We start from the raw sequence: 25,300 nt of genomic DNA, 5'->3' as shown, positions 1-25,300 counted from the left end.
TCTACAAGAAACACATATTAGGAGAAAAGTTGTAAAACACATTAAAATAAATAAAGTTACAAAAAGTTAGAAGAGAAATTTACTTCAGCAGGTTTCAAGAAAAAAATCTGGTTGTTTTACATATAAACCCCTAGCTATATTCAAAATTTATATAGGCTGATGATTATGGCAGATAGATTGAGGTGGTACTTAAGCTACAGGAGAGCTAAGATTTTGATATTGGGACTTTATGTCCCAAATTAAGATAAAGCAATATTTTACAAAGGACTTAAGAAGAAGCTTTTGAAATTTTTGTATGAACATTGGTGTCTCCTGAGGATTGGAATAGAATCGTTTCTCCATAAAAGGAACTTATGAGAAAAATATCAAAATAACACAGGGTAAATTAACACAGATTTTCATTTAGTGATAATTTGGAACTTGTTGATGTATGAGGATATAAACATGATGATTCCAAAAATATACTTATTTTTCTGAAAGACATAAATGTTTTTTTCAAGAATAGACACAATTTGGATTTCTAATATTTTGATTAATAATGTTTACAAAGAGGAGATATTACCAAAGACATTGTCAGTTAAAAATCCAGTGATTCTAACTTTTAAAAGGAGAAATGGAACTTTTAGGTCAGTCATGTCAAACACAAGGCCCGGGGGCCGGATCCAGCCCGTGAAGTGGTTTCATCTGGCCCACGAAGCCATCCTGGAAACAGTGAGGGAACGGCCCCCACTGCCTTGGCCCTGGCCCAGAGACCCTCCTTCCGCCAAAAACCCTCAGATCTGTCCCACTCCTGCCCAGGCCCCCATAGGCACCCTTGATGCGAATGATGTAGAGCTGGCCACGCCCACCCCCAGTAGGCCATGCACACTCTAGCTAAGCCCACCCATTAGGCCACTCCCACCCTGGCCATACCCACCCGGCCCCCTGAGGGCAACCGCAATGCTGATGCGGCCCTCAATGAAATTGAGTTTGACACCCCTGTTTTAGGTAGAGACTGAATGATATATTATTGTACAAAGAAATGGTGGTGGAGAATTAAAAAACAAATTAAAGGAATTTTTTAACTGTGGAAAATTATTTCAATATATGATCACAGCAATAAAACTATTAAATGCACAAAGATGGGAAGATTTGACACGACCCACTATGGAGGAATGGTTAATGTAGTTGACAGATTTGCTGAAAAAGATAAATAAATTTCTTTGATTAGAAAAAAGACATTATCTACATTTATTGCTGACTAGAAGCTTCTTATGACATTTTGAGTAAAAATGAAAAAAAGAACACTACTTATTGTTTTGATGATTAGACAGGACAGATCATTGAAAGAAGAGAACTTTAGAAAGGTCAAAATACATTTGTGCAGTGGTACCCTGGTACTCAACTGCTTTGAAACTCATCAAATTTGGTACTCAATGTATTTTGACACAATTTTTTTTGTCCCACTATTCATTGCTTGGTTGGTACTCAATGCACAAGCTAAAACTTGTCAATGTTGGCTGTCTTGTGATTCACTACATTATTCCTTATGGGGGAAAAAGTGGTTTGGTACTCATTGTTTTTGGTATTCATTATGCCTCCCAGAACCAATTAACGATGAGTACTAAGGTACCACTGTACTTGTGACTGCTGTAAAGATTATTGGAGGCCACTTCTTTGTATTTTTTTAACTTTTCCCCCTTTCTTGTACTTACTGCTTTTTATTTTATTTCTTTATTTGCCTTTTTCCCTACCTACTGTTTATTAGTTTGTGTTAGTTTTAATAAAAATTATTCTGAAAAAAAAACCTCCTAAGGTTTAGTTTGTTTAACAAACTAAGCATCACACCCATACCCACAAACTCTGAGGAGCAGCAAAGAATGACTATATTCTAGCGTACTTTGCTACAGTTTTTAAGTCACTTCGGGTTCGCTTAAGATGGGATAGGTGAGAATTTGCTTGGATCATTTTTGTAAAAAGTTACTATGTTGTTGAGTTCTTCATGCACTGAACTTGCTTCTCTTCCTTCCCAGGCTAATTAACTTCATCAGTGCATAGAGTGGGATTTTCATATAGCCTGTGTTAGCAGTCTTGATTGGTGTGCTGTTTCTTCCTTGATTGCTTTTCTTGTGAAGTACCATATATACTTGAGTATAAGCCGACTCGAGTATAAGCCGAGACCCCTAATTTTTTACCCCAAAACTGGAAAAAGTTATTGACTCGAGTATAAGCTGAGTATAAGTATAAGCTTGGCCCCTTCTTAGCAACATATCTACATTCTGTGCCACGACGAGCCGCTCGTAGACTCTGGCAGCATCCCGGAGCTGGCTTGGCCGCGGTTCGCAGGGTCCGCTCATCAGGCTACCAGGCTTCCTGGCAGCACATCCCGCAGGGAAGGTCTGCTAGGGAGGCGGCAGTCAAGCGTTGTTTCCCTCCTCGTGCGTGTGTGTGTGTGTGTGTGAGAGAGACCTGCGGGAACGGCTGGTAGAGGTGGCGTCAGTCCGGCGTTTCCCCCCCTCATGCATGCGTGCGTGTGTCAGACCCGCGGGAATGGCTGGTAAGGAAGCGGCGTCCCCCCCCTCCTGTGTGTCGGGCCCACGGGGCTTGACACACAGAGAAACACAAATGCCGGACTGCCGCCACCTTTACTAGCCATTCCTGCGGGTCTGACACACACACACACACACACGCACGAGGGGGAGAAACAACGCTGGACTGCCACCACCTCTGCCAGCCCTGCAAGCCTCTGCCGCCCCGGCGTTGGTGGTCGAGCTCTTCGGAGCCGGCAGAGAATCTCCCGCAGGAGGAGGTCGCGGCTTTCTCTCTTGCTTCGGACTGCAAGGATTTAAACTCCAGGAACAAATCCCGATGGAAGTTTTTTTAAAAAAATACTCCTCCGGGTCGGACAGGGGACCCAGGCTGAGGTCTAGGGGTAGTGGGGGGGGGCTCGCGGACATAGATGGGCTCAAGTGGAAGCCAAGCAGCCCTCCCAAATCTGGGCTTCTGGACGGAGCGGCCGGTGGTGCGTTTCAAAAAGCAGAAAAGTTGGATTTTGAACATTTCAGCAGCGCATCTGCACCCGCTGCTTTTAGAAAGTACGAGGACCGGCAACTCCACTTCTCGGCTGATGCAGCGGGAGGCCCAGCCTCTCTTCAAACTCAGCGCCCGTGGCGGGGCTGGATCCGCCACCCGAAAGACTCTCGGGTGGCGCTTCCACGACGCAGTCGAAGCGCTTCGCTCCGCACACGGAAGGAAAATGGTCGGCCCTCCAGCCACGACCCGTCCGGCGGGCGCTCCTGCTTTGCGGCTCTCGACGTCGCTGCCAGGAAGCCTCCGCAGTCGTGGAGGAGCGAAAGGCAGTGGCGGCACCTCCCCACGGCGGAGGCTCCCCGGCGTGTCCCTGCACCGGTCTCCCCCGCCGGCCGTGGGTCAAGCAGGCTACGCTTCCCCGGGCACTGCAACGGCACCCGTCCTCCCTGGCGAGTCTTCACTACCTGGCCCCTGCAGAATCGCGGCGGCGCCCTCGGAGAAGCCAACCCCGAGGCTGCGGCCGATTTTTCCTTCTCCAGGCCTCTGCTGCCCAGAGCATTGTTTCTCCCCCTCGTGCGTGTGTGTGTGTGTGTGTGTGTGTCAGACTCGCAGGAATGGCTAGTAAAGGTGGCGGCAGTCCGGCATTTGCGTTTCTCTGTGTGTCAAGCCCCGTGGGCTCGACACACAGGAAGGGGGGGGAATGCCGGAATGCCGCTTCCCTACCAGCCATTCCCATGGGTCTGACACACACACGCACGCACGAGGGGGAGAAACAACGCTGGACTGCCGCCACCTCTACCAGCTCTGCAAGGCTCTGCCACTCCCTTCTCTCAGCAGCCTGTTCCGAACGAAGGGACAGTTCTTTTTTTTTTGTTCACTGGAGTATAAGCCGAAGTGGATTTTTTCAGCCCAAAAAGTGGGCTGAAAAATTCGGCTTATACTCAAGTATATACGGTATCCTTTATTCCTTGACTGTTCTTATTTATCTGAAACTGATTCCTGCTTATCTGGGATTTGGTTAATGTGTGTGTGATAAAGAAAGATGTGTTTATGCCTATCTGTCTTTTTCCTTGGTCTTCAGTTGCTTCTTTTCTTGTAGCAAACTTCTTTGTAGATGAATTTTATCTTAAAGTCTCTACCAATATCTGATTCATCTGAATGTTATGCTTTGTTTCCAAGAAGTCTCTGCATTTTGGGATATGTCTTGATCTATACTTGTTTATAGTTTTCCAGCTGAAATTGTGGTGGTGAAGATTTTCATTCATATTCCTTGCACTGCAGTCACATTGATGGTCCCCATAGCAACTTTCAGATAATGGAAATCCTCATCGTGATGTGATTTCATTGTAAAAAAGAAATACTTATACAGGAATTGCATAGGGTACTGATAATACCAACTGATCTAGTTACTGTTCATTGCTTTTAAATGATTTCATTTTTACTTTTTTATTGCTGCATATTTAAATTTAAAGTTACTAATTGGAAGAAGCAAAAAATACCTAATATATATTGAAGTTTAAAAAATGGTTTGTTATTTATTTATTTATTTTTAATCCCATTTATATCCCGCCCTTCTCCGAAGAGTCAGGGCAGCTTACAATTTAAAGCACAAATCAATGTGTTTAGCAATAGCCTTCATTCTATGTATATGCCTGCTTATTAGGGCTTTCGCCCCCCCCAAGCGGCATTATTACAAAGTCAGCTTATTGCCCCCAACAATCTGGGTCCTCATTTTACCTACCTCGGAAGGATGGAAGGCTGAGTCAACCTTGAGCCTGGTGGGATGCGAACCTGCACTAATTGCAGGCAGCTGGTGTTACTTAAGGAGGCATTAGCCCACTGCTCCACCAAGGCTCTATTTATAGGAATATTTTATGCTTGCTATTGATTCTAAAGAACAGAGTTTTCAAATTTATGGAACTTTTTTCCTAAAATATTTTCTAAAAAATGACCACTAAATATAATCACAAGCAAAGCTGCCTATATATTGACAAAATATATGTTAACATACATGAAACTGGTGATTTCTCAGATTTTAAAAAATGGCACAAAAACTTGCACCAATCTATTTTAACTACATATATGATTCTTATTATTTGCATTTTGTTATTTGCATTTCAATGTTTTTATCTTTTGTATACTTGTGTGAGTTTTGATTTGTTTGATTAGATCTAAACCAACTTGAATGCTCATTTTAAAACTATTAGTTTCAGCCTTATTTCTAATTGAGAAATGAATCCTATTTTCTAAACTATTGTTTACATTCTTGTGTGCATGCTTCCATGTCTTTCATGCTTCTGAACTGCAAACTGAATCACAAGATTTGTCAAGCATTCTATCTCACCTACAAGTTCTGAAAGCTAATATTTTCCAGAACTATTTAATTTCATTAATTAACCAATCATTTACTACCATTGCAAGCTAGATCTTATAGAAAAGAAATACATTGGGGAGCACCTGCGGCCGGCGTCAACTTCCCTCCGCCCAGTACACTCCCACAGAGAGGGCCTCCTCAGTGTGCCACCGGTCAAAGAATGCCGACTGGTGGCCCCCAGGGGGAGGGCGTTCTCTGTGGGCACGCCGGATTTATGGAACCATCTTCCGGCCGAGCTCCGGATGGCGCCTGACCTCCGCTCCTTCCGGCGTGATCTCAAAACCTACCTTTTTGAACAAGCTGGCCTGGCCTGATGGGATGGGGTTGGGTTTTATAAATCGGTTTTAACTTTTTAATATGTACTAATTTATTCATGGGCACTGTTGTTTAATTGCTTTTAATTTTTGTATCTTGTTTTTTAATATGTATTGCCCTGTTCACCGCCCTGAGTCCTTCGGGAAAAGGGCGGTATACAAAATAAATAAATAAATAAATAAATAAATAAATAAATAAATAAATAAATAAATAAATAAATAAATAAATAAATTTGTTTCCAAAATCAGTGAAGTAGTGAAGCACCTAAAAGCTCTTTTGGCAAAGGCCACATACTCCATAAATCCATTAGCTCTGGAAAAACTTTCTGTAACTATTATCTATTTGATATTATAATTTTATGCTTTTTAGGCAAGTCTGTTTTTATTGTATTAGCTATTGATTGAGACCCTCCTTTTTATTAGACAGAGAGAAAAATCCTAAGCTCTGGAGTACAGTATAAAGCTTTTAGATTAACATTAAATATTAAAACTAGTTGTGAACACATTTATCAGAAACCTTTCTAAAACTATGGATTTATTCCCCCCAAGTGTTCAAAGGAAACATTATTTCTTATATCCTTGTCTGGCAATTTAAAAAAAACAAACCTGCTGGAGTTAGCCATAGTTAATCGCAACAAATGGATGTCTATAACAAAAAAGAGCTTCTGAATACAACACAGCTAAAAAACAATAAGTACATTAATAAACATGAAAAGCATATTGGTTTATGTGTGAAATTTCTGAAAATGCAAGTATTTGGTGTTTAATAAGACTATGAATGCTTCATGGGGATGTGTTGGGGTTTTTATTGCGGTTTTTTATACTATTATTTATTGTTTTAGCTCGGGCTTATATTTAATTCTCTTTTAACTTTTGTACTTTGTATTTTATATGTGCCCTGTTCACCGCCCTGAGTCCTTCGGGAGAAGGGCGGTATACAAATATAATAAACTTTAAACTTTAAAAATTATTCAGAATCAAATCCTGACCAAGTATGAATGCTGCATCTGTCTCCCACATTAAAACAGCCTGGCTGTTTTTAGACTTCCCTTGAATGTGTTACTACTTTTAAGCAATTCATTAATTAGTGGGAAACTCTTAAAGCAATAATACCTTATTTCAGTCTGAAGCATTTCTTCCCAATTATATTTAAGCATGCACACCCCAATGTTTGAAGCACAAAGGATTTTTTTTTCCACATAAAGCACCTCAACACATTTCAGCAAAAGAACCTGAGATGAAGTGTGGTAAAATATCAATTATATCAGAAAAGAGTGAGTCTGATTCAAACAATAAATGAATAAACAAGGTGTGGAAATAAATGAGAATAACACCTAGTGACTATAGTTCTTACTTTCTCTTCACAAAAGCTGCTTGTGATACACCATACAAAGGACAGAGTCATCTACATTAGACAAAGTGAAATGATAATCTCAAATAACAAATTACCATGAAAAGTTGTATAATTTAAAGCCATGCATCATATTTCAAAGAACAGTTGTAGAGCTCACAATGGTGACAAGATGCTTGCTTCTTGCCTATACATTTTCTTCCCTCCCTCCCTCCCTCCCTCCCTCCCTCCCTCCCTCCCTCCCTTGTATCTTTGTTAATTGTTCTCAGACCCCACTGTTAACTTTAAGCTCCATTTGTAAAAAAGAAAAAAAAATCTATGCTCTGAGTAAAGAAATTCATCAAAATAGAAAATTATAGAGAAAACATATTTATTATAACAACAAACTGATGTATGCCTTTTTGGATTTGCCTTTTAATAAAGTTGAATGCTTGCAACTAGTTGAACAGTTGACATGGATTTTTGTTTCTCTCTCCAGATAATCCACTTTATACCAATCCTTACTGTAAATGTTATTTTTTATACAAATTTATTGAAACCACAACAATCAGCATTCACATTATGTTTCTTTTTTCATTAATTAAGGATGTTGGCATAAATATGAATTTAATTCATATAAACTATTGTCTAAATTAAATAGTAAAAATCCTAAGACTGTGAATAAGTAGTTCACAAACTTATACGGTTGTGGCAAAGTGGGAAAGAATGAATAGAGTATATTACAAAAGCTTTTTTCTTTTAAGTAAAAGATTGGAGGAAACAAAATACTGTACAAGGATATATGAAAACTGGGTTCACATGCTGTTTCTCTAACCTAACTATGGCTATAGTGGCTATAGGGCCACTATAGACTTAAAATAAAAGAATTATCATTCTATGCCAGCTGAGAGCCACATTTCATGGACATTTTAATGCTGTTACATTTGTTAACTAAAATAGTTATTTTGTATTTTAATTTGATTTATTTTTCTCTCTTTTAAAATGGTGATAGGTTTAATCAAACCATTGCAGACTGCAATGTAGGAAATCCTGTTGCTGTATGGATTGATTGATATGTTTTCAATTTAGAAATGTTAGAAGCTAAGTTACACAAGTATCTGGAGAATGTCTCCTGATAAAAGAAAGCTTGTAAAGATTAATTGGCATTCTGGTCTGTTCTTTTGTAAACTCCAAATAACATTTTTCCTCATAAACATGTTAAATTTTACACACCTTCTCCCATCAGATCTCATTTAAATGGACATACATGTAACATATTTGACTATATGACATACTGTGCAAAGGAAGAGTTACTTTTATTCTGTCCAATCAATTTTTCTTTTGCATTTTCTTTGATTTGTTAGCTATAAAATGGAAAAGTAAGCTAAGGATCTGGATTCCCTTTTTGAATGAGAGGAATCCCTTTTATCAGAATATTCTGAATAAATTGTAATTAAATGTTCTTCCTGTCTCAGTCTGTGTGATTGGAAAATATGCATGTGTAGCACCACCCCCGTAGGGACCGCTTAAGTCCGGGCCCTCCCGACCTCCACTCCAAGTGACCACCAGCCCAAAGAGGTCTCTCACATTGGCGCCTCTGCCTAACAGGGCATGTAACATGGTGGTATTCAGTCACGATCGGCAGCCACTCTTGACGGTGACTCACTAGGGATGATCTCAGGAAATAAGAATTTACAGGGAAGATGGTAGTCAATCTCTAATGACAACAACTTGCCCAGAACAATGTTAATCACCCTCTGGTGACAGCAACTTACCTAAAACAATGATAGCCAGTCTCCGGTGGCAACAACTTGTCCAGAACAATGGCGGTTAGTCTTTGATGACAGCAACAATGGCAGCCAGTCTATGGTGGCAACAACTTGCCCAGGACAATGTTAATCCATCTTTGATGACAACAACTTGCCCAGAATGATGACAACCAATCTCTGGTGCTAGCAGAGGCCTCACTTGTTTGCTCTCCTCACCCCTCTCTGACCTCATTCCATGAAATCCCCTTTTATCTCCCCCAGCTGATCCTATAAAGAAAAAAAACCCTTACCTCCCACTAAAAGACATATGTCAAACTCTTCCCTAATTCTCCCTCTGCCTAACTTACTCCAACAAGGGAAATAAATTAAAACTACCCTCTCTACCTCTCTTCAACTGGCCTGCCTTCAACAAAAGAAACAATAAATCTTCACCTTTCCCCACCCCTCACACACTCTCTCTCTGCCTGGCCTGCTTCAAGCAAACAGCTCCAACCAGCCACTCTCACCCTCTCTCTCTTTCTGGCCTGCTTCAGGAAAATAGCTCTGGCAAGTTCTCTCTCTCTGCCTGGCCCGCTTCCAGCAAACAGCTCCAGCAACTACTCTCACCCTCTATCCTTCCCTGCCTGGCCTGCTTCAAGCAAATAGCTCCAGCAACTACTCTCACTCTCTCTATATCCCTTCCCCTTTCATCCTGCTTGCCTGTAACAAAGCAAAAAAAGCAAACGCGAAAACCCCAGCTTTTACTCTCTCTTCAATCAGCTGGCTCGGAATGGCAAGCTCCACCAAGCCTTCTCTCGGCTTCCTCCACCTTTTTCTTCCCTCCTCTACCTTTTTCTTCCGTCCTCTGAGGGAAGACACATGGCAGCTGCCAGAGCTCCTCTTCTTCCTACCTAATCGGCAGGGCTCCTGCAAAGCCTTTCAGCTGGCCCCATTCTCACCCCAACTCCGCTACACATGCTATGGGCATGGGCTTAAAAAGCCATATTTGGCCTTCACAGCTCACAAATATGCTGCCCCTAGGTGTGCGGAATGCATCTAACTTGACTATGGCATTAAGTAAGTAGCTAGTGATTATAGAATATTAAGCCTGAGAAGTTTTCTGTCATCCTAGTGCCAGGCAAAAAAAATTCCCTGTTCCATTTTTTTTTAAAAAAAATAAACAATAAAAATCCCATGTTTGCTTTTTTAAAAAAATATTGCCATAGTTTACAAATATTTTTATCTATATTTTTTTATATTCCAGTTTATATATTACATTGTTTTATTCAAATGATTATTATATTTAATCTTATGAGTCACAGTATTTTTAATTATGAAACTACCTATAAACTGTAAGTGAAACAAAAGAATTATGTCTTGCCAAATCAGTCTGTATCGGTAATTTTGTCTTTATTTAAAAATACCATTGTAAACAAATGCCAAGTAAGTACACTTTAAAAATGACAAAGTACACAAGCATTAGTGTATAAATTCACCTCAGAAGTGGTAATGGCTGAAATCCAAATCTATGATTGATTTACCCAACAAACCCTGCTGTCACCAGCTGTTTGCTTACAAAATTCTTGCAAACTGCAACACCATTCAAATACATTTTAAATTTTATGCAGCACAATGCTTCATGAACAGAATACCTGCAGAATGATTTATGTACACTGGATGTGGTCTTTTAGAAATGCAAGAATATTCACAAGCAGATTTATCCAATGATTTCAGGTAAAGGAATTGAAGACACTCAACATGTCAAACAATCCCAGTACTACAATTGTCAGCTCTCTGTTTCTAAGACTTAACATTTTGCTTAATGATTACAAGCACATAACCTTGAAATAAATTTAATTCTTGTATGTTTTCATGTCAAAAAGAACTTTTTTCCAACCTTTTATTTTTAAAAGGCTAGTTTCCAAATAGGCAATAATTTAATAAATGACTTTTTTCTGTTCAAGTCTCATTGTCCTCTCAATGGCAAAGAAAATAGAAAACAAGTTTCCAAAATATTTTCAGCCCACTAGATACAAACTCTATAGAGATATTCAAATATTTACTTTACAAAATTAATGGTGTAAAGTTGTTTGTAATAAAACTATATAAGGAAAAAGAGAATTTTTGTTGCCTTTTTTCAATAATGATACTTAGCGATTTTTCACAGCTTAAGAGAAGGCAGGATTGATAATAAAGGTGTAAGTGCAATGTTACAGATCTATTTTTTCTGTAGTTCAACACAATTTGATTGAAATCATTGATCACATTGTGCAGAACTTTGTTTTAGAATGAGCATACAAAGAAGTATTAACAATGCTAATCACTTTGTTTCATGTATTGTTAAACATTTGCTAATTTGGGTAATGAAACTTCTAAAAGAAAACCATCAAGCTCAGAGAGATCAAGGAAACCTCATTTCAACCCTGGGCTACAAATATCCTCCTTTATTGAAACCTTTCCTTCTTTGACCTGTGAAACATATTCAGAAATATCTAACTTCTAACCTTCTATGCTATGGATTGCATCCTCTTATGCTGTGGATGGCAGCACAAAAACAAAACATGTAAGATGTTGCAGACCTCTTTGCTAAGGAACTGAAATGTGGGCATTGGTGCTGCAAGCTACATATATGAATAAAAAGTTTAGTTTAATTAGTTTATTATTAACATTCTGGTAATACTATATTGCTATTTATATAGCACCAGTGCCACTTTTGGCAGCGGGTAGAGAATCTTGGTTGAAACAGACATTTGATCTAAGCCAAAAGCTTAGTTCAAATTAAATCTAAATTTACTGTAATCAACAATAAAATATGAAATGGACCAGTTTACTAAAATTGCAATAGAAGTATATGTACTACATGAGGTTAGTCATCTATATGTATATTGTGGATATGTGTGTCTCAGTGTTATAAAAAGTATTGTGTTGTCAGAAGATTTATTTATCAGGCTTTTCCAGAAGAACATCATGAAAAAATGGAAACCATACTGGCTCTATCCACCAGTAGAGAAGAACAGCTGTGGATATTTTGCTTTGTCCCTCCCTGCCACAAAGAACACCAGGTTTCTTCCTATAGTTGGCCTGTGGTTGAACAGCTGAAACAGCAAATTTTAGCTTCATCCATCATCCAAAGGGCCACCAGTTGCTACTGAAGCATCATCATCAATGAGAGCAGCTGGGTCCAAACCTGATATAAATGTCCATTCATAGCTCAACATATTGCTTTGTCATGAGGAATGCTTTTCTCATTCATTTCAACTGTACTATCTTTCATGTGGAAGCTTTTCTTTCAATTTGTAAGCTTGAAAAATGAACTGGTTCCTTGATTAATTAGCTAATTCTAAGAATAATAACTATCTGAAATATTACATAAAATATAACAGATAAGTTGCTCTAGTCTTGTGCTAGTATTTGAAATAATCAGTTCAAGAATGTATTACCTATTATCCATTTGCTATATTCTAAGCATTGAGTTTACAGTCTCTTCAGAGTGCGGAGGACCTTCTTCAAAGAATGACTGCCCAATTCATACTCACATAGAAATATGTATGGATATGGGAACTAAAAGTGAGGGTAAGGAATCTATTTCTTAATCCATATATTGCCCCAAAGTACTTTACAAGTGAATTGCATTATAATTCACCAAAAGATAAACATACTGCACCAACCAAAAATGTGGCTTTCATTTTGAAACATAAGGAATCATGAAAGATATCTTTCATTTTATTCTGAAATTATTCTTTGGTTACTTAGGCCTAGATTAGCTGTTGAAAGTGTGCTTATGACCACAATGGAGTATAAATATGATACAGTTTTATATAAAAAAATAAATTTGACAGGACTCCAGCTCATTAAAGATTTTTTTTTATTTTAATCCCATTTATATCCCGCCCTTCTCCGAAGACTCAGGGCGGCTTACAATTTAAGCACAAACCAATGTGCTTAGCAATCATTTCTGAAATTATTTACAAAAAGAGAGTGAAGTTCATTTCACCTTCAAGTAGAATTACCTATTCTCCATTATAAATGAAATATATGCATTGTCTAATAGAATACTGCAGTAGTGGGATTCAGCTGGTTCGCACCACTTCGTCAGAACTGGTAGCTAATTTGTTGTTGCCCAAGCCCAGAGTGGACTTCCGGAAGTGGCATCCACACAGAGAACTGGTTGTTCACATATTTGAATCTCACCACTGGAATACTGCCAAATGTCATTTATAGATTTTGATGTGATGTTATGTGTAAGCAAGATCCTATTTACATATCATTTGATTTCAACATATGTTCCTAATATTTGTAAAATATTTTGCATAAAGGGAAAGGACCATGGTGACTATCAAGAACAGACAAACAAGATAGATATTCTAAAAGCTGCATACAGTAAGTTATCTCTTGGTATTCGAAATGAATTGAGATTAGATCCTGGAAGAATCTCCTATCTATGGGATTTTTTCTCCCAACTCTGGAAAATTCTAATGTTACTTTCCTTTTGGGTCATTTTGTCATATAGAGGAAAATTCCACACAAATCCCACTCCCACACTTATTTGACTTAAGTTTATGCCCACAATTGCCACAATGTACTCCCACTTTGAGTGAGTCTGTATTTCCATTAAAAAAATGAGACAGATAAAACACAGAAGGGATTATTTTTTAAATTATAGTGAGTATTATAACACCCTTACACTATTTATTTTAATAGAAATAGTATGCCCCACCCTCTCACATGTTTTTCTATTCAGAATCCTTTTCTAATAAACTTAAGGAACAATGAAAATAAAAAAAAAACACAACAGTGTCTATTATAAATTTTACACAACTTTAAGATTTCTTCTCCTCAGTTCTCTTGTTAACAATCCAGTTTTGATCTTTTGTTGCTATATATTATCCATATATAATAGCTTGTTGATATTAGTGCTGAATACAGCAGTGTAATATCACATGAAAAGAGGCAGATGAGCAGAGAAATAATTTTCCACTTTGCCCTCAGTTTTGTACTTTTCAACAATAAACTGAGAAGGTCAGTTTGTTAGATTTGTTTGTTAGATTTTTGTCTTGACTCCCACTCCCAACAAACAGACTAATGTAAACATTAAAATTCCATTTACATTTTGTTTGAATTTCATACTTCTCTTTCTCTATTGTAAAATTGTATGTAATTTGGGTAAATAAAGGATATCATAAATGAATTGTAGAAATCTGAAACATCACTAGGGGCAGCAGTGAGGAATACTTTTTACATCTCTTCTGTTCTGGTCATCTGGATTTTCAAATCCCAGAGATGCATGAGCAAAAAAAAATTGGACAGATTAAAAAAGTGCTGCATAAATAGATCCAATTATATTAAAATATTTCCACTATTTGTAATTTTATTAGTTTTACATCGGTGATACTGTAGGCTACATACAACATTTTTACAGACGAGTTATACTAGATTTTGTAAATTAAGACTATAAAGGCACTGAGAACTGATAATAAATTAGAGAGGGGAAGTTCACCACTGACATATCAGGTATAGTTTTACGTAGCAACATGTACTGTAATATCTCATTTAACTTATGTATAGAAATAACATTTAGGACCAGGTTTGTTGTCAAGGAAACATCAGATTTAAAAAAACAGATCCCCCATGGAAATGGAGATTATGCAACAATAATTGCAGTTAGCAAAAAATTAGCTATGTTGGTTGCTTTTGCAATTCCCTGAAAAGGGAGAAAAACCAAATATGTATTTAAATGTAATCCACTAAAAAGGTTTTCAAACTACAATTATGTTGTAGCAGGATTATAGCACATATGTACTCACATTCTCATGTTCTTTACATATTGAAGTACCTTTTAGCAGTTGAGATGGTTATTTAGGCTAAAAAACTTTATAAAACATAATGAAAAAGCAAAGCAAATAAATCCCCAAATACATTCTTTAAAAAGGCAGTTTTAGAATATCATTTTATATAGTGGTAGCTATTATTTTTAAGCCTTTCTAACATGACAAGCTATCAGTTATACAATGTCATTAAAAGAATACAGCAAAACAAAGCAGTTTACTTTCTGATGCACAAAATAGGAAAGAAATTGCAGTGTAGAATTTCTTCTGATAAAAAATCACACCCAAAAAACAAAGATTAAAAAAATAATCTCTGAACTTTATTTACTCATCAGATATTGAAAGCAATATGCATATTTTCAAACAGTACAAGATCACACCAAAAAACTTGATTACCAGTTACTGCCCAATTGCTTTCATCCTTACACTAGCAAGATTCCCCTTAAGATTATACAATAACATCTGGCATCAACCATCAAATGGGATTGCCAGATGTTCAAACTGGCTTAGGAGGGGGTTATGACACTTGTGACCATATTACAAATTACACAGGATTATGGAAAAAATATCAAAAATAGCAAAAGAACATCTATATCTACTTTATTGACTGTAAGAAAGTCTTTGATTGAGTTGATCATGACAAGCTATAGAGAGACCTGGAAGATCTGGGTGTGTGTGTGTGTGCTTATACATCTGCTTAAGTTGATGCAGTCATTGTACACAAATCAAGAAATCACTCTACAAACACTATAAGTAGACACTGAGTGGTTTAGATAAAGGAGTGCAGTAAGATTTCTCGTTCAACTTATGTGCCAAAGTGATCATGAGGAAGCTGGAACTTGAAGAATAAAAAAAATCAAAGTAAAAAATGGAGGAAGGAACATATATCTCTGGTATACTGATATACTGGTGACACAACTCTCAGAAACCGACAAAGGCCTGAAAATCTAATCAAAAGGATTAAAGAAGCAAAAAATTTAGCCTCTTTCTAAACATCAAAAAGACCTAGCTCATTACCACTGTGAGGAATGGAAATGTCACAACAACTGATGATGCACAGATCAAATATGTGTAATAATTCACATTTCTAGGATTATGGATTGATCAAAGCAGTGAATATAATCCAGAAATAAAGCATTGAGTCATGCTATATCACATAGTGAGGATGAGCATTAATTGTGTATGGAAAAGCAAGGACACAGCCTGGCAAGTAAATGCAGACTAGTTTGTACTACCATGTTTCCCATAGCTACCTACAGTTGCAAAAGTTGAATCATGAAAAAACTAGACAAAAAGAAAATTGGCTCATTTGAATTGTGGTATTCAACAAGGCTCCTGCATATTCCTTAGACAATAAAGATGACAGACAGGCATGTATTGGAGCATATAAAACCAAACGTATCAATGGAAGACAAAATCAAAATTCCGCCTTACTTATCTAGGCAAATGTCCTGTGATTGAATTCACTGGAAGGCAGTTGTGCTCAGAATGGTCAGCAGCAAAAAATAAATAAAGCTGCCAAATAACGTGGTAACACCAACAAAGCCAACACTAGTCAGAGCACAAAACAACTGAAAGAAGCCATAGGAGATTGGGAAATGTGGAGGGAGTTGGTCCACAGAATGCTGAGAATTGGTAGCGGCAGCAGCAGCAGCATTCTTTTAAAAGCACAGCTTGCACGGTAGAACCGAAAAACAACAACGTAAATTTCTTTTCATAATAAACTAGAAGTCCTTTGAATAAATTTTTTCTAACTTTCTTGGACACAGCATTATCCAAATAGAATGATGTACATTCTGTACTAACTTTCTGAGATGCTGCTTCTCAGACTTCTGCTTATAGATCTTAACCACACCTTCCATGGTCTGCCAATTACACTGTGATCTACAAAGTTATATCAAGATAACTACTTAAACAAATTAGATGATAAATGTATACTTTAGGCTGTAGTGTTCGCAACATTGTACAAGAGGTAGCAACCAAAACCATCCCAAAGAAAAAGAAATGCAAGAAAGCAAAATGGCTGTCTGAGGAAGCTTTGCAAATAGCTGAGGAAAGGAGGGAAGCGAAAGGCAAGGGAGAAAAAGAAAGATACCCCCAATTGAATGCAGAATTCCAGAGAATAGCTAGAAGAGATAAGAATGCCTTCTTAAATGAACAGTGCAAAGAAATAGAAGAAAACAATAGAATAGGGAGGACCAGAGATCTTTTCAAGAAAATTGGAGAGATGAAGGGAGCGTTTCAGGCAAAAATGGGCATGATAAAGGACCAAAATGGCAGGGACCTAACAGAGGCAGAAGAATTAAGAAGAGGTGGCAAAATTACACAGAAGAACTATACAAGAATGAGCTTAACGTCCCTGATAATCACAATGAGGTGGTCACTGACCTCGAGCCAGACATCCTAGAATGTGAAGTGAAGTGGGCCTTAGAAAAGCTGAGCAACAACAAAGCTAGTGGAGGTGACAGTATTCCAGCTGAGCTATTCAAAATCTTAAAAGACGATGCAGTAAAAGTGCTACACTCAATTTGCCAGCAAATTTGGAAAACTCAAGAGTGGCCACAGGATTGGAAAAGATCAGTTTACATTCCAATTCCAAAGAAAGGCAGTGCCAAAGAATGTTCAAACTATCGCACCATTGCACTCATTTCTCATGCTAGTAAAGTTATGCTTAAAATCCTACAAGCTAGACTCCAGCAGTATGTGGATCGAGAACTACCAGAAGTACAGGCAGGATTTCGAAGAGGCAGAGGAACTAGAGATCAAATTGCCAACATACGCTGGATCATGGAGAAAGCTAGAGAGTTCCAGGAAAACATCTACTTCTGCTTCATTGACTATGCTAAAGCCTTTGATTGTGTGGATCATAACAAACTGTGGCAAGTCCTTAAAGAGATGGGAGTACCAAACCATCTTATTTGTCTCTTGAGAAACCTATATGCGGGCCAAGAAGCAACAGTGAGAACTGGACACGGAACCACTGATTGGTTCAAAATTGGGAAAGGAGTCCGGCAAGGCTGTATACTGTCACCTTGCCTATTTAACTTATATGCAGAGCACATCATGAGAAAGGCAGGGCTAGATGAATCAAAAGTTGGAATTAAGATTGCCGGAAGAAATATCAACAACCTAAGATACGCAGATGATACCACTCTAATGGCAGAAAGTGAAGAAGAACTAAAGAGCCTCTTGTTGCGGGTGAAGAAGGAGAGTGCAAAACTTGGGTTGAAACTAAACATTAAGAAAACCAAGATCATGGGCTCCGGCCCTCTCAATTCCTGGCAAATAGATGGGGAAGAAATGGAGGTAGTGATAGATTTTATTTTCCTGGGCTCCAAGATCACTGCAGATGGGGACTGTAGTCAAGAAATTAAAAGACGCTTGCTCCTCGGGAGGAAAGCCATGGCAAATCTAGACAGCACACTAAAAAGCAGAGACATCACCCTGTCAACAAAAGTGCGTATAGTCAAGGCTATGGTCTTCCCAGTTGCAATGTATGGCTGTGAAATTTGGACCATAAGAAAGGCTGAGCGCCAAAGAATTGAGGCCTTTGAACTCTGGTGCTGGAGAAGACTCCTGCGAGTCCCTTGGACCGCAAGGCGATCAAACCGGTCAGTCCTAGAGGAGATCAATCCTGACTGCTCTTTAGAAGGCCAGATCCTGAATCTAAAACTCAAATACTTTGGCCACCTAATGAGAAGGAAGGACTCACTGGAGAAGAGCCTAATGCTGGGAAAGATTGAAGGCAAGAGAAGAAGGGGACGACAGAGAATGAGGTGGCTGGATGGAGTCACTGAAGCAGTAGGCGTGAGCTTAAATGGACTCCAGAAGATGGTAGAGGACAGGAAAGCCTGGAGGAACATTGTCCATAGGGTTGCGATGGGTCAGACACGACTTCGCAATTAACAACAACAACAACAATGAGAATATACTGTTGTTCTAATCTCAGAAAAAAAATTATGAAGGACATTTCCATACCACAAGTTCTGCAACTATATAACATTAATATATAATGTAACTTATCTGGTAATAATTTTTATTTAACTGACTATGGCTTAAAGTGTAATAGAACTAAAAAGGGAAGTGTGAACGTGAAAGGTGAAACTTAAAATTGTAATTAGAAAACACAGAGCTGAGGTGAAACAAAAAATCATAACAGCCAGAATATCTTAACATAGTATTCTTAATGCCAACATTTAGATGGTGATACTATTTTCTACTAAAATTGTCACTGTGAAAAGGAATGTTCTATATGGTCAATCTAGAAAATTGACAGGTGACATGAAACCATACAATATGATACTTGTAGATATACTATTCTGGTATGAATCTGTTCTGTTTAATTACAATGAAGGAAAAAATTATTTGATCCCCTGCTGATTTTGTACATTTGCCCACTGACAATGAAATGATCAGTCTATAATTTTAATGGTAGGTTTATTTTAACAGTGAGAGACAGAATAACAACAACAAAATCCAATTTCAAAAAAGTTATGAATTGATTTGCATTTTAATGAGTGAAATAAGTATTTGATCCCCTATCAGTCAGCAAGATTTCTGACTCCCAGGTGTGCTCCTAATCTCAGCTTGTTACCTGTATAAAAGACACTTGTCCACAGAAGCAATCAATAAATCAGATCCCAAACACTCCACTATGGACATGACCAAAGAACTGTCCAAGGATGTCAGGGACAATATTGTAGACCTACACAAGGCTGGAATGGGCTACAAGACTATTGCCAAGTAGCTTGGTGAGGTGGCAACAGTTCGTGTGATTATTCATAAATGGAAGAAATACAAAATAACTGTCAATCACCCTCGGTCAGGGGCTCCATGCAAGATCTCACCTTGTGGAGTTGCAATGATCATGAGAATGGTGAGGAATCAGCCCAGAACTACATGGGAAGATCTTGTCAATGATCTCAAGGCAGCTGGGACCATAATCACCAAGAAAACAATTGGTAACATACTATGCTGTGAAGGACTGAAATCCTGCAGTGCTCGCAAGGTGCTCCTGCTCAAGAAATGAACATCTGAATGATACAGAGGAGAACTGGGTGAAACTGTTATGGTCAGATGAGACTAAAATTGAGCTCTTTGGCATCAACTCAACTCGCTGTGTTTGGAGGAGGAGGAATGCTGCCTATGACCTCAAGAACACCATCCCCAGCATCAAATCTTGGGTGAGAATCTCATTTCCTCAGCCAGGGCATTGAAAATGAGTTGTGGATGGGTATTCCAGCATGACAATGACCCAAAACACACAGCCAAGGCAATAAAGGAGTAGCTCAAGAAGAAGCACACTAAGGTCCTAGAGTGGCCTAGCCAGTCTCCAGACCTTAATCCCATAGAAAATCTGTGGAGGGAGCTCAAAGTTTGAGCTGCCAAACATCAGCCTTAAAACCTTAGTGACTTGGGGAGGATCTGCAAAAAGGAGTGAGACAAAATCCCTCCTGGATGTGTGCAAACCTGGTGGCCAACTACAAGAAATGTCTCACCTCTGTGATTGCCAACAAGGGTTTTGCCGCCAAGTACTAAATCATGTTTTGCAAAGAGGTCAAATAGTTATTTCACTCATTAAAATGCAAATCAATTTATAACTTTTTTGAAATGTGTTTTTCTGGATATTTTTTTTGCTGTTAAACCTTTTTCCTGATAAGAAAAGGATAAGATCAGATTGTCAAAAATGGAAGTTCATTATCTCTATTTCTTATTCTGGCTATGTTGTTAAACCTATTTCACAACAATGAATTCCTTGCAGAGGAGCAATTAAAATATTAGTATATTGAGGAGCTAGAGGTCTACTTGGACCTATTAAATATAAACGCTCTTTCAACAACAATCTATATATTTGGCTTGCATTGCTATATCACTTGTTATCAGAACCCTGTAAATGGAAAAAAATCTCTGATTGCTAGTTATTGGGAGTAATGCTTAAGGTAACAGTCCTAGAATGTCAAGTCTTTTTGTTTTTGAATGTGAACCTTATATGTGTATATATAGATACACACACACACAAACACAAGCATATGTACCCTCCCCCCCTCTCTAGTCCTCCTTTAATAATGGTAACTGGGACTAGAACTTTCATTGCTTAGTGATGGTGATGCAGTCCCCATTGCTCTTGATAAGCAAGGATCACATTAAGTGAGGTCCTCACGTGACTGTGATTTGCAAAGTTAATGGGGAAGCTGACAGGAAATCACAAGTCCCAGACAGCTTGCAAGAAAACAAGTGGGTAAGTGCTGAGGGGAAGGAGCTGCAGCAAGTGCATGCATGCTAGGGAGGGGATGCTACAGTGCCAGGCAAGGGCATGATTACTAGAAAGAGGGTGCTGCTGTGAGGCACAAGCACAACAGGGTAAAGAAGGGGATTCTGCAGCCTGAGTATGCACTAAATGTCATATAAGATCCCTGGAATCTCCTATTCTGTAGCAGAACATCTTGAGAATGTGGCAAGAACAAATTGCAACCTCCCTACTGACTTTGCTTGTGGGAAGCCAGCACTGGAGATTGCAAACGGCAGTCATGTGACTGCAGGGGACCTCTTTGGACTTCTGGAAGATTCCATTTGGATGTGAATTTAGAGGCAGTCTGATTTCATGTTGAGATTCAATGTCTTAATCTAATGTTGACAATCATAGAAAAAAATGTGGTAACTTTTTGTTAAAGAATGGGTAAGATTTGCAGGTTACATCTAGGGAATAAAAATTACAATGTTAAACAGCTTTAAAAACTTCAATCTGTAATTTCCTACATTTAAGGTATTGTTAAGGGAAATTACTGTAATCATATTTTTTCTCAAAAGAAATATGAAACTTAGAAGTCAGGTTTTCTTCCTCAAATATTCAAGGTTTTTTGTATAAGAAGTCATTCTCTTCCAATTGGGTATGTTTTTTATCCTCCCATAATTATGTTTTTTGTAAGGATTTGCTACAAAAATATCATTTTATCTGATACATGTCACTATATATTATTATTCTTTATTAATATTACTAGGTTTACAGTTTAGTGTTGGCTGCTTAAAATGTGCTACCCATAGTCTTTTGGGCATTACTAAGAAACCACTGGCATGTTAATTTTTACAAGTGAAGTTTCTTATTTGTAAATAATTAATACCTCTTTACTGAAATGTAAATTGAACCCAGTTAAGCATGAATAAAATTGAAGCCTAAGAATGCTATATTGTTGCTATGTATGTGAGAAAAAGTCCCATTAAGTGGCATTTCTCTTAAAAAACACAAAAATGTTTATACAAAGTAAAGATGTTCTAGTCCACGGGTATCAAACTTGCCGCGTCATGTGATGTGTTGCGATGTATTTCACTGCTGGGGTATGTGCGGCCGCCACATGATGCAACCAGCCCGCGTGCTGGCAGTTTGACACCCCTGTTCTAGTCCATGCTTAAATGTCTGTTCTAATATTCCAAACAAGTTAAAAGACATTATAATTAATCTTGCGATATCATGCAATATTTCTCAAGCTCATTTTCTAGTGAAGTCAACAAGATCATATAATCATATAAAGTCTGCAGAGTTTATCATTTATTATTTTTCTGTATCAATTCTATGTTTCCATGAAGTGGGAATCAAAGTAGAACCAATCACAGGCAATGTTAAAACACAGAAAAAATTAGTCACTCTACAAATAATACTATACGTAGTCCTTTTAAACCATTTAATTTTATGCAACTACATTCAACTTTCCTTGTTTTCCAAAGTTGTCCTTGTAAATAAACTACCATTCTTTGGATGGAAAGATTCTTTCCTTAACTGTCATAACTTTGCATACTTCTCCTTTATAATTTTGGAAGCCATGGAAATATATCTAACCCAGAAGATCAAATGTTTTCACAGGTAGGTTTAAACATTAATTTTAATTACAAAACTTCACTGGGAAATAAACCTTAAATCAATCATTCTCTTTTAGTCCAACTCACCTAACCTCACTGACACAGCATCTCTCTGAAAAAGTTCTGATTTCAAAAATGGTTAAATACATTTCTCCTTTCAAATAATATAGGACCTCCTTTATTTCTCAGAATACCGAATGTGAACACAGATGAAAGGAAAGCAATACACATATATGCAGTTCAGATTATAAACAGCAATTTTGCAAATGTAGAGTGTTTTGTTGGGAAACGTACCCCTGCCTAATGCTAGAGTTGCAGACATGAGTTTAATTTCTTTGGTAATTACATTTCTTAGCTATCACTCTAGACATCATTACTAGAAGTACAATATTTTGGTATAATTCATGCAAGTCAATTTATGGGCAGTTGTACAGAACTTAGCCCCATTGAGTTTCCCTTTTAAAAAAACAACTAAGAGAACACCTAAGGAATGCTAACCCTTTCTCAAGCAAAGTTTTCGAAGTCTTAAGAAGAAAACAAGATGTTTCTCATCGATTAGAAGCCAAATCCTAGAATACCACTACAATGTATCAATAATAGATTTTTATGAGTTGATCCTAATCCATCACAGAATTCACCTAGGATTTCACAATTTATTTCAAATTTCAGTTTTATTCATGATCAAGGAACAAATTGAAACTTGCTGAAAGTCAGCAGCTTTTTGGAAAAAACTGGAGCTTTTCTTTCATTCTAAAGTATTGGAATATTAAAGAGGGTCCCATAAGTTGTCATCATTAGATCCTAAAACAAAGTACCAACCTGAAAACATATCAGGGTACTTTTTGATTAAGTCACCATAGAATTTATTTTGGTATTTGTAGTATATATTTCAAGGGCACCTCCAAAATATGACTGTAATCCCAGGTATCAAACATTTAAATAAAAAACCAGAATTTGTTGTTGTCATGTAGAGTGGAGAGATGAACCCAAAGTTAGGTGAGGAATTAAAAGAGGAATTAAGAGCACTAACAAACCATTTCAGCTATGCTTTCATGGTTCTGGCATGTTGTAAATATGTTTCCCAAAAAGGTTTCTTGCACACTCCTGCATCAAGATGATTCTGCATGTCTATAAACGCTAACTGCACAGAATTTCAAATGGATATTTTCACATAAGAGTCCTCAGGTGATCTATGTACAGTATGAGCAGGCTAAGATGGCTCTGTTCCAACTGTGGCTCCATGAGATCCCAGTGTAATAAATTTAAGTAACTCATTTAAAGGAAACATGAGTGAAGATACATGAATGCTGTGTTTACTGCAAACCATGCATCTTGTTTAAATTAAGCCTGGGACTGGCAACAGACAGACTCCTCTTTGTCTCTTGTATTCCATTTTGTTTTATTTTAGATTTTAACTTAGAAATGAAAGAAACCTTAACTATATGTCTTACAGAGTGGATATGGGAATCATTTCATTCGGCTGGTTAACTGCATAACTTTTCAGAAACCATTAAGTACCTCCATATTGTTTTGTAAAAATGTGAATTCTGAACAAACAGTTAATACCTGAATTGCCTGAACTGGTTCTTTTCCAAGGTTAAAAACAAGGTGCCAGCCCAGGCAACTGAAACTTTATCCAATGGTGAACTATTATAGCTGCTTCCATTTGTGGCTATAATGGTCTGTGCTGCAACTTAGGAGATTCTTAAAACCTAGAACCTGTTGTTGTGCATAATAATAATAATAATAAAAATAAATAGATAAGAGCTTTTTCCTGACTTTTTTCCTGCATTAATAATCCAAAGCTAACAAGTCACAGTTTGTTCAGAGATAAAAGTAACATAAAATTCTAAATAAAACAGATGTTTCTTTTTCTTTCTTTCTTTTGGATTTGCCTTCTATGTACACCCCTCCCCATCCCAGTACATCCCATTGTTTTCATTAAACCTACATTAATTCTCAGCTAAGTTTCCACTGGCTTCTCAGGAACAAGTGATTTAAGACCACTTAAGTCTCAAATGAGGTAAAGTGGGAATGTCTTTTGACCGGAGGAGGAGGGAAACTAAATGTATACAGACCTTTCCCCAAAGTGCCACATTCCCAGCACTAATACAGTTGAACATACAGTTTCACTTAGTAGAAGAGCGCGCCTGGCAGCTGCATGCCACAGAAAAGTTTCCCAACAGCAACTTCGGAGCCAGGTTTTTTTTTTTTCTTCTGTGTCATCCTCTTCCACTCAGTGGAAAAGATGCTTGTGGCTTTTGTTTTTAAAGCACAAATCCAACACATACGTGTAACACCCCCCAAATCGTTTGTCCTACCAGATCTGCTCTTGATAATATCAGTGAACTCGTCAACTGCAGACGCTTCCTCAGGTTGTCCTCCTGCCTCAGCCATGGCCAGCCCAGGCGCCTAACCGGACACCAAAAGCTCTCGCTTGGTTCTCCTTGATCAGGCTGGAGCTCCCCTCAGGCCAGAAAACCGAGACCCACCAAAGTTTGAATAGGAGAGGCTTCTGTTTTCTTCGGAGAAGCGAGAGTGGGAGGAGAAAGAGAGGGAGGGAGTTAGCGTGGCGGCAGGGAGCCAAAGGAAGGAGAGCAGCGAGGGCAAAGCCCTCCGGTTAAACTGGCTCGAGATCGCATTGGCAGGAGAGCTGCCAAACTCTGCACGCCGAGCCGCAAGAACAGGTGCTGAGCGGCGAGAGACTGCCTTAAAAATAGAGACCGAGAGAGAGAGAGAAAGAGACCGCCATGGAAGGTGAAAACGGAGAAGGAATGAGGTCTCAATAAATCAGCAGACACCAGAGAGTCCCCTTCCGCCCGGCACCAGATCAATGCAAAGAGGAGCAA

General features: G+C 38.2%; 1 protein-coding gene across 5 annotated transcripts in view; it reads right to left on the bottom strand.

Moving 5' to 3' along the window:
* DMD (dystrophin) overlaps positions 1 to 24,974 on the bottom strand; it is a 931,439-nt gene extending 906,465 nt beyond the window's left edge. For all 5 annotated transcript variants that reach the window (XR_014026476.1, XM_081327957.1, XM_081327955.1 and 2 more), the window contains exon 1: positions 24,773 to 24,974. Coding sequence is in view for 4 of the 5 variants with exons in the window: in XM_081327957.1 (XP_081184083.1) it covers positions 24,773 to 24,848 (76 nt within the window). In the remaining variant the exon portion in view is untranslated. The remainder of the gene's footprint in view (positions 1 to 24,772) is intronic.
* Positions 24,975 to 25,300: the final 326 nt, after the last annotated feature.

This window comes from Vipera berus (assembly GCF_964194415.1).
Source record: "Vipera berus genome assembly, chromosome: 4".
In the NCBI taxonomy this organism is placed as follows: Eukaryota; Metazoa; Chordata; class Lepidosauria; order Squamata; family Viperidae; genus Vipera; species Vipera berus.
The sequence above is the reverse complement of the archived record's forward strand: the minus strand, read 5'-3'. Positions and strand labels throughout refer to the sequence as shown.